Below are 13380 nucleotides of genomic sequence, written 5' to 3'. Positions count from 1 at the left end.
AGCTTTAATGAACTGCTGTTCTACGTTAGTTATTTAGCTGTGGATGTTCATTCTTTTATTTTTGTCTTTTAAATGGTGTCTAATTCCATTGGTAGGTCACGTATCCACCACAGAACCAACTCAGACAAAACGAAGAGACAGCCATCAACACACAGGAGGACAATCTCCAAATGTTCTAACATCCTGGAGTAGACTTACACAGACATATCGCAGAGTTAGGAGCTTCCTCAAAGCCACATGTCTCGTTTGGTGTGTATATTGGTGTAATTTACAACAGGGACCAAGTTTTGTGATCTATTCCTGCATGTTCTGTCAGCAGCTGCACAAAAAAATGGAGATCTGTTGCATTTTTAGTGTAATTTTATCCATGATGTCTGATTGACTAAGACTGTGTATTATGTGGTATTGACAAGTCTTGCTCTTCTTGTTAAAAGGTTGCTTTTTTTTTTCTAAATTTGCCATCAACATATTCAAAAATGAAAAGTCCATATACATTCTCCATATTTAAATATAATTACAATTTCTTTTGTTTAATTCCTCAGAAGTGGATTTTCCAAGACCTAAGTGCTATATTCATATTTTACATTTCCTGGAAACAGACACCATTGATTACTCAGTGCTTACAATACTGAAGCAACTATAAATAGCATGAAATTAAGATATTGTTGCTATTTGGAGTAGAATATGTCAAGTGACCTTGGTTGAAGTTTCCATAAAGAACTATTAATCATTTACTAGGGGAATTGGCAAAAATAAGTCAACAGGTGCACGCAGTATGGGAACTTTCAGGGAGGATGTATGATAGGGACGCATCTTGCATTTGGATTGGTGGATGGGTGAAGGGCTGAAGGCTATAAGTGCCGTCTGTAGGTAGGGTCAGCTTCATTGCCAACATGAAGCTCTTGTTGTTTTTCGGATTTGTGGCTGTCGCCGTGGCTGAAGTCACTCGCTTTGAGGGGTAAAGTTTTCATTTTATCAAAGTAGACGCAAACGCTTTGCTGTGAATTTTAGATGAATGCCAGAAGTGGTCGTGCCAGTTATGCCTCTGCGCTTTTGTCATTGCTGTGAGGTAAAGCATTGTAGAGTTAAATTTACAGTGTGTTAGCAAGGAAGCCGTGAGAATCAGGTCTAAGTCTGCAATCTGTCTGCGTTCTCACATTAACGTTCGGCACCACACAAACGTTTTGAAACACATTTCTCTTAATATTTCTTTTCCTCGTGTAGCCAGGTGTTACTGCAATATTCAGTCTTAAACAGTATTTCTCCATTTATACACTGATAATTTTTTACATTTTATTATCTGATTTTTGCCATATACTCAGTTGTTTCTATTTGAAGAGTGTTTGGGATTGCGTTTGTCAGTGGAATATTTTGATATAGAAATATGGCTCACTATCTAGGGAAGTAAGTCAAGGTAAGTAAAATGTCTATTTCAATGTATTTCAGGTCTTAAAGTCTAAAATACATGGTTTAATTAAAACTTAACAGGACGAATCTATGATATACCGATGCCATAATAATACAAGTTGCTAACCTAATTTACTTAGTAGGTCCAACATTTCAGTAAGTCAATTACATTGGTACTTGGTACGTATAGTTAACTCATAAAGTTTCATACTAAAAAACATCAGTTTTCGTAGAATTGGCTTTGTTGGGGTAGTGATTGTGTGTTTAGTGCTTTTTTTTAGAAGAAAGGAATAGCAAAAAACTTCTCTGGTATTTGTTTTGTAATTTCATATGGAGCATTGAATTTTTCAACCATCAATAATAATTAGAAAATATACTGTAAAAAGCCCCTGATTGTACTTTGTACACTTAATTAATTGAAACTTGTCACAAACACACAATGTGTTTCAATTTCTTTATCCCGTTCTACTGAAAATAGTGAAGATTGCTCAGCTTTACTTTAGCATCTTTTTACACGAGTACACAAAAGAAACTAACGACAACTGTCCATGATGTTTTCTTTATTTAAATCGCTTTCTTTGTTCTTTCTCAGAGACAAAGTCTTCCGACTGAAGCCGACCCTGGATGCGCACGTGACCCTCATTAAGGATCTGGCTAAGAGCATTGAGGTCTACCACCATAGCCACTCACTCTACACTGCTGTTCTATTGCAAGGCTTCAGATTTGTTGATGCTGACAAGTGAAAAAAAGTGACACACGACCAATAATTTTAAAGCCTGTGTAGATATACTTCAAAGTGCTTTTTTGTTTAAAACAAAAATGTACATTGACATTACTGTTTTAGTCGATATTAAAAGCTTTTTTAAGGAGCTTGTGGTTGAACATTTCAATTGACAAACGATGGACTCTGCTGCCACCTGCAGCTCGACTTCTGGAGCCCCGACAGTGAGGATCTGGTGACTATCGACATCAGTGTGGACATCCACGTGCCTGCCAGGTACCTCGACATGGTGTACATCACGTTGGAGCAGGGTGGCGTTGCACATGAGTAAGTCACTGATAACGTTTTTACGTAAGTGCACATTTCTGTACGTGTAGTTTTGAAAACATCATTTTTATGATTCTACTTACACTGTTCTATCATCGCTGCTCAGGATTCTCATCGATGACTTTCAGTCTGCTGTCGACGGCCAGGCTGACAGCGGTGCCTCTCCCAGAGCTCACAGCTACACCAAGTACAACACCTGGAGTGAAGTACGAGAGGAAAACGACATCCATCACGAAAATAACACCAGCCTCTGGTTTTACTTCAGACTTCATTTATGTATTTGTCTTGTTTGTTTCAGATTGAGGCATGGGCCGACACCATCAGCTCCTCCAACCCCTCCCTGCTGAGCAAGCAGATCATTGGAAACACTTATGAGGGACGTTCAATGGTTCTCCTCAAGGTATGTCGGCTTCACCCAGAAAGAGCAAATGCTCCCACCTGTCCATGAATTTTACTTTACTGTTCAATGTCTTAATCTAATCAAACAACCACAGGTTGGCAAGTCATCCGCCTCACCTAAACCCGCTATCTTCATTGACTGTGGCATCCATGCTAGAGAGTGGATTTCTCCTGCTTTCTGTCAGTGGTTTGTCAATGAGGTAAGTAAGAAACCGACACGTAGGTTACAAACATTATTTTCTGTATGAACGTTGTCTGATTAAACTGTTTCTTTTCCCTTTTTTTTTTCCTCAAAAAATCCTCAGGCCGTCACTACCTACGGCAGTGATTCTGCCATGACCAGCCTGCTCAACGACATGGATGTCTATGTTCTGCCCGTCTTTAACATCGATGGCTACGTGTTCACTCACACGAACGTAAGTTTTGGGATATAAAACCTCACGTTTCAGTCAAACATAAATTAAGCCTGGTGTTAGTTTTCGGATGTGCTTCTATCTTCTTGGGAATAACAGGACAGGATGTGGAGAAAGACTCGTTCCAGGAACTCTGGCTCATCTTGCATGGGAACTGATCCCAACAGGAACTTTGACGCTGGCTGGTGCAGTAAGTGCAAAAATGGAGTTGAATCTTAATGGAAAATCTAGCAAGTTTATTTCACATCTAAAAGAAATAAATAAGTGAAGAAAATGTTCAAATCTTTGCAACAGATGCTGCAGTATCCAGAGTTTTGACGTGTCTGACAGACACAAAACTTCTATAAATGTGCATGCTACAAAAGAGACCACATCTCTGCTTTTTATGTTATTTCTCATCCAATTGCACACAAGCTGAGCTAATGACTGCTTTTGAAAGAGAACAAACTTAAATCTTATGCGATAAACTAAATCAAACAAACTATAGGTTGATGCCAAAAAGAGTAAAGATAAAACAAAATCATGACAGAAAGTATCAGAAATTAGACACTTACATACTAGTATAAAAATGTACATTTATTTTACTAGCTGTCAATTAGACTAAATATTTCTTGCCGTAGGTCTGCTATGACCAAAAGTATTACAATCCTACCTAACCTAAAACTTGAACAGTATAGTCTAGTTTAGTGGTAGCAAGTGAGGAGAAAAAAGGTCTTTTTTTTCAGTGTTTGAAAATGTGACATTTTAAATAAACTCTTTTGATGTCATAATTGAAGGCTTTCCTCTGTTTTTCTCAGCCATTGGCGCTTCCAGCAACCCTTGCAGTGAAACCTTCTGCGGCAGCACCCCTGAGTCAGAGATCGAATCAAAGAATGTCGCCAACTTCATCCGCAACAACAAGTCCACCATCAAGGCCTACCTCACCATTCACTCATACTCCCAGCTGCTCCTCTTCCCTTACTCCTACACCTATGGCTTGGCTGCAGACCACAGTGAGCTGGTGAGTCCGTGGAGACTAAACGTTGCACTCTTAATCGTGGGGTGATGTGTGGAAGAGTCTGATTTTTAGGAATAAAACAATCCATGAAATATATATGAAAAAAAAAAACATTTTCAAGAGAAGTAGACACGGCAAAACCTGAGTGGATACAACTTCTCGTAATGTCTCCTAATGTGTTTCGGAAAAGCTTAACTGTGAACTCAACCCAGCGCCATCACAGTGTGACTCTTATCTACAGGCCACATTTAGCTGCTGAAAACCATTTACTCCCCACTCACATGCCTCATTCTCATGGCTCTTTCACCTCTCACCGGGGCATCCAGGGGCTGCACAGTTAGAGCTCACACCACTGCTCTCCAGCTCTGCCCCCTCTGTTGCTCACTTGTGATTTAGGCTTTCCGCAGACACTTTACCGAACAAAAGAGCTCCGGGGATCCACCATAACTCATGTGTTCCCTTGGAAATATCATTTCCTGCTCATGTATTTCTCTGAGGGGGTTTCATTTCCGTCAAGCAACTCACTTAAGCTTTTTTTTTGCAGTTTTTCAGAGAAACATTGCAAAAAATGTTTTTGTTTAAACAAGTGCAGAGGATGTATGGATGCAACAAGGGGGTAAAGCTGTGTATTTTAAAGGGGAATTGCTGTTTGGATCTTGTTCAAGGAAGACAAAATTCCCCAATTGTAAGAGGTAACTTATGGTGGTTCACGTCAGCAAAATGAAGGAAAATCCTGTGTTTCAAATGCATTCACGTGCTGTCAGATGCCAAGAAACCATATGAGCAGATGTATCACACTATAAACAGACGCAGTCATAGAAAAAGATTAAGACACCTCCATTAAACATATCAAGTTCTTTTCATTAAGATGTTTAAATTGTCATGACAATCTTTTGTATCCATCTCTGGAAAAACATTATGAGATGTTTGAGGGGTTTCATGCATGAAAAGCCAATTTCAAGTAATCCCATATTAATATCAAGATCACAATCTAGATTTTTATATCGACAATAGCAAGAGCCTGCTGAAGGTATTGTCATGCTAGTGCTTCTGTTAGCATCCACTAGCTACTCAGACTGGGTGTCTTAGAAATTGCTTTGAAAGTCCTGACTATTTTCTGGATGGTGGAATAAGTAATTAAAAATATTTTGGGGCCTCCTTAAATCTGCTACCAGACAAAAGCTGCCGCAATAATCTTTCTGAAGGCCTCAGAAAGATATTTTAAGCTTACCATTATGTTCTTCAACAACCAAACCAAATGTCTGAGAATTAAACAAGGAAAACCTCAGTGGTGTTCTAACCAGTTCCCTCTCTAAGGTGATGTTTGATTTTGTTGTAGACGTGAATAAATGAGGAGGTGTCCTGATTTATTTATTTATTATTTTCTTCTTTTTTTACATTTTGAAAGGTGTTCTGGCTGAGTTTTGCAATATTCTTTCTATGAAAATTGACATTAAGGATTCTTAAATTCAAACACGATTAGAAAAACCTACAGGGTTTCCCAGTTTTTAGCAATTGTAGATATAAATTTTTGTCTTTTATGACCAGCTCTTTTAAAAAACACTCTTTGCCTTTTATTCCTATCTCTATAGTTGAAGGTTGCTGAAGGAGCCAGTGCTGCTCTGACTAGCCTGTATGGTACCCGTTACACCAGCGGACCAGGAGCTGCCACTATCTGTGAGTATATACAGCCAACAAATATTTATTGGTCTTTGAGGGAAGTGGAGTATTTGATAAATAGTTTACACCTCAGACAATCTGCATGATGACTTGGTCAGTAAGCCTGTATGTCATCTAAGAGGAGGGACCTTCCAGAGACAACAAATGACTACCTATCACTTTACATCAGCGTATGTTGCGCTGTGTAACTTTCCCACTCTTTATTTACCCTCAGACCCCGCTGCCGGAGGCTCTGACGACTGGGCCTATGACCTGGGAGTAAAATATTCCTACACCTTTGAGCTGCGCGACACTGGTTATTATGGCTTCCTGCTGCCCGAGTCTCAGATCAAGCCCACATGTGAGGAGACCATGCTGGCCGTCAAGTACATCGCCGCCCACGTGCAGAAGAACCTCTATTAAAAAGTGCGGTAGCCAGGACCCCTGCCCCCTGTAGCTTCACTACAGCAGCCCTTACAACCTCTAACCAATTTTCTGCCCTGTTTCCATGGAAACGGCCATCTCCCTCCATGTTTTCTCACTGCATTTGACAGAATGTCGAGATGAGTGCAAACAATAAAATCAATGATCCATCCTAACATGCTGAATCAATTTTTTATATATATATATTTATCCTAAGCCCTTTTCAATGTTGAAAGATATAAACAACAGAACAACTCAATAAATTGTAGTGTGTGTAATATTGGCACATCAGAAAAACTATCATGTTTTGTGTTATTTTTTAGATTCAAACCGTCTTATTCAGATGGCCTTGTTCCAATAGACGATGTTTATCTGTTCTTGAGGTTTTCAGTCCAGCAGCACAGTAGGTGACAAACGCAGAGCTCTCTGTGGCAGCGTCTCTGCTCTGCCAAGCATCTGCCTGAACATAACCAATGGTCAATGGTAATTTTATCACCCCTATTGGGAAATCGATTTGGAGCATATTTATTTATATATAAAAAAAAAAAACACAATAGAATCGCCAACACATAACGCAACACATCCACTGTTCAAGAAGAAAACAGATAACAAACCTGAGTTTTCTGAAATTGACCAGCCAGCATTAAAAGGGCACTAGAGAAGGACTTCGTCCTATTAAGTATAACAGTTGCAGGCACTAAAGAAGTCACACAACAGGCCAAAATAATAAAATGCGTACAAAATGTTTCATTGATATACTTCACAACTAAATAAAGATATGTATGTAAGGAGTCTTAACAGAATACATAGTCTCTGACAATAGTGCATTCAGGGTAATGTTAATTTACTCATACGAATAATTCATTTAGGTCCAGTAATTCTTTATTCAGCCTCTAAATGAATCAAGCATCCAACTGAAATGATTATTTTTGCTGAGTTACTGAGATGTGATGCTCAGAGTTTTCCACAATGTTTTTAACTTCATGGACAATCCACTCAAAAAAGGGCTGAGAACGAAGGAGAAAAGCCTTCCTTGTCTGCTTGTTCCTGCTCTGATGCTGCAACAGATGTCTGCAGATCAGATTTTCCTCTCTCCACATTGACTTATTGAATATGTGCCATGTTTTGCTGCAAACACTGAAGGACCTACATTTCTCAAGAAATAAAGTCTGTTCTGTCCTTTCTACAACATTGCTGTTCAGTCTCTTTTTCCCCTCCAACACCCGATAATTGTCGAGTCATCATAGTATTTCTGCAGATGAAAGGATTCTGACTTTTAATGGATCATAATGTCGCACCAACCATGGGCCGTTTGTCAGCTAAGCCAAACTGTAAAGGTTTCTCTATAAAGAGGTCTGTAGAAACCATTAAAAATTCGCCTCAACTGAAAATGCTTTACGGCGGTGTATGTTTTTTAACCACAAGATGGCGACAAAGATTTTCTTTTTGTGGGAGCCTGAATTAAAAGTAGTAAATTTAGTAAAGATGACACAGTTTCTTACTTCAGTGATGCTTAGGGATTACCTTAAGGAGAAAAATCATGCTTCCACGTATGACATTTCTAAACATTTTAAAAATATATTGATTTTAAAAGTGGAACATATATGTGCAGAGTCCTCAAAAGTATCTGGTGCTTTTAAGCTGTGAATATATGAATCTGGATCGGTTGACACCCCTGAACTGTAGAGGCTGTGAAGGATCATATCGGCAGCAGGTGGGTGTGCGGAGACGGCACCACGTGACCTGGCTGTCTCCGTGGTATAAATTCACCTCTGTCTGTTTAGTCAGCCCTTCTTTTTCCACGCAGAGCTGTGGTCTTTGAGCCTGAGCTACCCCAGCAGTAGCTTCGACTACTCCTCTCAGCCATGGCAGGTATGTAACATTTTAACACTTCTAACGGTGTTGACGAACCAGCCGCTGCAGTTGTTAAAAGTGACACTCACGTCACGCGCAGGCATGTTTGCTGGAAAGTTTGTGTCGCAAACCAGTGGTTTAATTTTTAGTTGGTTACTGTATCCTGGTGTAAAACAATGAAGTGACTTGCGAGGAGTGAATTGTGTTTAAATCGCACGCCTTCCACGACAAGCATTTAATGATCTAATCTGGTCCTAATGAGTGGGAGAAATAAACCAGTTCGCTTAAAATAAACTTTTAAAATCGCATTTGTTTATATTTTTAACCGTTGAATTCGATTTTGTATATTTTAATACTTTAATAAACACACGTGCTGTAAATATTCAAGGGCTTTGTATGCAGTCAGACACAACGCAACCTGGAATATTAAGACTTTTTTTTTTTTTTCCCCTAGATGTATTGGGGCTACATCACTGCCTCTACCCATTGAAAAGGGGGTGTGATGTGAAAGGCGTGGTGCTGAGACATGGCATGCACAATTAATGGGAACCATTGTTCTCAAACTGGCCCAGATTTAGACACTACATGCCTGTGCGCTACTTGGTGTTGAACATTAAGTTGCATAGCACCATGGGACTAACATATAGTTCTTATGGGATTGCAGTTGGATGATGCACAAGTGCTGCAAAATCATCCCAGATCCAGTGATTAAATCATTCCAGTTTTTATAAATTCTCTTAACAAGCAAGTCCTTGTTTGAGGACATGGCTTGGCAGGTAGTTTTCAATTTTTTCCCCCTTGTAATGTGATGCAGTGTTGGTGCCACACTGGTTATATAAACTTTTTTTACTTTTGAACTAGGTGAGTTTTTTCCCCCTTTGTTCTTTAAGCTCTAACATATGATGATTTGCAAGAAATAGTTTTAAATGTAACAACCAGTTTACTTCTAACTGTACAGAAGTCAAACTTGTACAGTCATATTGATGTCTTAAATTGAGTTCAGTCTTAAATGTAATGCAACCTGGTAAAATATACCAGTTGATCTAAAATTGTTGCTACTATAATCTAAATTTGGGGTCAATGAGTTTCCCCCCTTCAAATGTATATCCTATCACTCACTGAAATTCTTGCAGTTTTCTTTTTGTATGTTTTAAGTAGGGCTGTAGTGATACAATAATCTTACCATACTATGCACAATATTCTGCTCATAATACGATATATATTGCGATATTCAGCAAACGATACAATTCATACACTTTTGCAATTTTCTGAAAGATTTTAGAGAGACAGTGATTTTGGTGACATTTTGTGACTGTTAGAGTTGGATTGAATTAATTTAACTGAAAGCTGATTAAAAACTGAAAACTGATTACACAATACCTGGCTGTGGTTGGACATGGACACAGACTTAAAGTCGACAGCTGGACAAAATGAATCAAAGAAGTGGAGAGAAAACATGTTTCTTTTAATTGAAACAGTACAAACTGTAGCTCACATGCATTTGTAAAGTAAATAAAGTTGCACCAAGTACCCTGCTCTGAATAGTTTGATACCTTTTTAACCATGACACTCAACATCTGAAGGAATCACTCTAAACCTGATGACCTAATCATACTCATATTCCGGCGAAGCAAGCAGTGAGTGAGCAAGGTGACCGTTTGATGTTACGATACTTGCGGATGAATATCGATTTTTTTCTAGGAAAGAAATTATTGATATATCGCAAAATCGATATTATTACACAGCCCTAGTTTTAAGGTGAATTACTTGTGTGTGTTTTTGTTTCAAACCCCACAGATCAGGCTTTTGTGACACTGGCTACCAACGACAGCTATGCTCGAGGTGCCATGGTTCTGGGCAAGTCTCTTCGCAACCATAACACATCCAAGAAATTGGTTGTACTTGTTGGCCCACAGCTGTCTAACCCCTGCCAGTAAGGAAAATTCAGTCCAGTGTCTGTTTTCTTCTGTTGGTATTCCTGTCAGCCCTCGGGTTCCGCTTGCATGATTGATGCATTACTCAGTTCTAACTCATTAGGTCCGTGCTGAAGAACATCTTTGACGAGGTGAAGGTTGTGGATGTGTTGGACAGCGGTGACACAGCTCACTTGGCTATGATGAAGAGGCCTGACCTGGGTGTCACGTTCACAAAGCTCCACTGCTGGACCCTCACACACTACTCCAAATGTGTTTTCATGGATGCGGACACTCTGGTGAGCTTGCATGTTGACTTAACCGCAGAAGCTTCAAAAAGCTGTGGAGACTTGTGTAAACATGTTTGCCTTATACTTATTCTGCATCTTAGGTGCTGTCAAACATAGATGAGCTCTTTGAAAGAGAGGAATTGTCAGCTGCTCCAGATCCTGGCTGGCCTGACTGCTTCAACTCTGGTGTGTTTGTTTTCCGGCCCTCTGTAGAGACTCATGGCAAACTGCTTCAATATTGCACAGAACATGGCAGCTTTGATGGTAAGCTAAAATGGAGCGTTACTGATTTTGCTACTGTTGTGCATTTTAACAAGTAGTCCTAGATTAACAGATTTTACATGAGTCTTGCCTGCTGGAGTTTTAAACGTGGCACGTGCGTATCCAGACACTTGCTGTCTGGACAAGTGACCATCTTTAACTGTAATTGACCCAGTTGGGTTGTTTTGAAAGTTCTGGACCTGCAATAGTTTCTGAAATCATGTCGCTCAGGCATTCCATGATCTCATTAGTGCAAATCCCAAACGGAGGGAGACGGAAACACGACTTTGTCCCTGATTTGCCTGCCTTTCAGCCCACTCATCTTCAACACGTTGGCATTAACCTGATTTGGGAAGTAAATTCTGAGGTGCATGATGTAAAGCTTGTTTATCTTTAGCTCTAAGTAGAGTCTTTATCTCACCTAGTTTCTGGACACAAGGCCTCCTGTCAGACTTTCTAACGCTGAGCTATTCTCGGGTGTTCACTTGAGGTGGAGTGGAGGTTGCATCTGAGAGGCCCTGTCTTGCCCAGAGGCACTTGGCATTTGGACTGTTAAAAGCATGGTGCAATTAAACTCTGGATATTTGCTCCAGATCTCAAATATTGGACATGGTTGGGTAGCCAAAAACAAATCAGTTTTGTTGTGAGATTTCAGAAAATCTTTGACAGGGTTTACACTGGAGTTGATTACACTCAATCATGATGATGTATTCAGACAGCATGGCTTGGTTGCAAGTCAAGACTGGCCATTTGAGCACGGCCCTCCAAGTAGGCACAATTAAACTTATAGCATTAAAGCGCTATGTTGCCTGATCTACTGAATTTCTAAGTCTGGACACTGCAGAGATTAAACTGAAACGGTCTCAACAAGAGATGTTCTCCAAGTTTGCACTTGCATTCTGCATAGAAGGTGATATGCATATTGGACAGTAGTACTCAAATTGCAAAACTACAATTTTTGACTACTTGGACTTGTACCCTCAAGAACTGACTTGGACTCCAGGTCTGAGATTTTAGTCTAGTGTAACTAGACTAAAATGTGTATTCATGTGTGGGCAAATGGGTAAAATGTAAAACTGCATTACTTTAACATCTCTGACATATTGTCAAGGCAACTTTATTCTATTTGACCAAAGCAAACCTTGTCTCAATTAACAGGACTCCCAGTGATGCTAAGCGCATACTAAATGATAAATGGACTGAACATTTCTGCATTAACCCACTGATGCATAAGTGGGTCCTTTTGGACCCAGTGAGATCATCTTTTTGCAATATCTTTGTAATGAAAAGTTTCATCACTTCATATTCCAGGTATTCCTTAACAAACATGTTATTGATATCATGCAATTCAAAATTTTAATTTACCTTTTAAACATTTTAAGAAATACGATATCATGTTTCATATTGCTACCCCATCCTTCCAAAATGACCCGCATTCATTTATTTCCTATGGAATTTATTGAGAATCTTTGTTTCTCACCAACTGTGACTGTCAGGAAAATGTTTTTTGTGAACCAAACTCACTAAGTCCTAAGTGTCGCCTCTGAATAATATTTTACAAAGCAAAAACTCTTAGATATAAGTATTATCTTTATTTTTTTTACCTTACAAATGTTTGTACTATGACAGTGTTCTTGTCATAAATAGACATATTAGCCTTCTGCAAAGTTGGCCAACACTAGTTATCTAACCAGCTAGCTAACATTACTGCCTATACTTTGCTGTGCATGTGTACAATTTGTGTGTGCTTGTCTGTGTATGTCCGATACCCTGGATGAGAAAACCAAAAGAGAGAGAGAATGTGTTAAATGACATGCAAAACCTGTTGATCGATGTGTTGAAGGTTCTTTTTTTATTATGTCAATAAATAAAATAAAAAAATAATAGCTATATAAATAAATGCAAATGAGCCGGAAAAAGAATAGAGTACCTTCTCCTGGTCAAGGGGGGTGTTGCCCTAGTGGAGCGGGAGATCGACAGCTGGACTGTTGCAGCATCTGCAGTGAAGCGGGCGCTGTACCGGGTCTGTCATGGTGAAGAGAGAGCTAAGTTAAAAAGCAAGCGAAGCTCTCAATTTACCGGTTGATTTACGTTCCTACCCTCATCTATGGTCACGAGCTTTGGGTCATGACCGAAAGAACAAGGTCACGGATACAAGCGGCCAAAATTAGTTTTCCCCATATGGTGTCTGGGCACTCCCTTAGAGATGGGATGAGAAGCTCAGATATCCAGGAGGGACTCGGAGTAGAGCCGCTGCTCCTTCACGTCGAGAGGAGCCAGTTGAGGTGGTTCGGGCATCTGATTAGGATACCACCAGGACACCTCCACGGTGAGCTGTTCATGTCCCACCAGGAGAAGGCCCCAGGGAAGACCCAGGACATGCTGGAGGACTATGTTTTTTGGCTGGCCTGGGAATGCCCTGGGATTCCCCCGGAGGACATGGAACAAGTGGCTGGGGAGAGGAAAGACTGGACCTCTCTTCTTGGAGGCCCAGACTGCTACCCCCGCAACCTGACCCCGGATAAACCAAAGAAGATGGATGGATGGATGGATGGACATACATACACATAATCGCATGCATGATACACAGCACAATAGAATACAAACAGTGTTACGACTTGCTCAATGTCATAACAAAAACATGAAACCATACCATGGTTAAAGTGAAATAAAGTAAATGTTTATTAACACAAACAACTATCAAAACAAAAGAAAC

At 39.8% G+C, this 13380-nt stretch overlaps 2 protein-coding genes across 3 annotated transcripts in view; both read left to right on the top strand.

Annotated features, from left to right (window-relative positions):
• The first annotated feature begins 865 nt into the window (after positions 1-865).
• cpb1 (carboxypeptidase B1 (tissue)) lies at positions 866-6522 on the top strand. Its single transcript, XM_008396169.2, has 11 exons — positions 866-958; positions 2000-2075; positions 2331-2455; positions 2562-2661; positions 2754-2855; positions 2950-3054; positions 3160-3270; positions 3367-3457; positions 4065-4267; positions 5857-5941; positions 6159-6522. The coding sequence occupies exons 1-11, from the start codon at positions 894-896 to the stop codon at positions 6344-6346; spliced, it is 1251 nt and encodes a 416-aa protein (XP_008394391.1). The 5' UTR covers positions 866-893; the 3' UTR covers positions 6347-6522.
• Positions 6523-8109: 1587 nt separating this feature from the next.
• The window catches only part of gyg1b (glycogenin 1b), a 16060-nt gene continuing 10789 nt past the window's right edge, over positions 8110-13380 (top strand). For both annotated transcript variants that reach the window (XM_008396172.1, XM_008396170.1), the window contains exons 1-4: positions 8110-8218; positions 9998-10133; positions 10238-10412; positions 10505-10667. In XM_008396172.1, the coding sequence (XP_008394394.1) occupies positions 8212-8218; positions 9998-10133; positions 10238-10412; positions 10505-10667 (481 nt within the window). In that variant the 5' untranslated portion in view covers positions 8110-8211. The remainder of the gene's footprint in view (positions 8219-9997; positions 10134-10237; positions 10413-10504; positions 10668-13380) is intronic.

This window comes from Poecilia reticulata, linkage group LG20, assembly GCF_000633615.1.
Source record: "Poecilia reticulata strain Guanapo linkage group LG20, Guppy_female_1.0+MT, whole genome shotgun sequence".
Classification (NCBI taxonomy): domain Eukaryota; kingdom Metazoa; phylum Chordata; class Actinopteri; order Cyprinodontiformes; family Poeciliidae; genus Poecilia; species Poecilia reticulata.
This window is presented reverse-complemented; position numbering and strand designations above follow the sequence as displayed.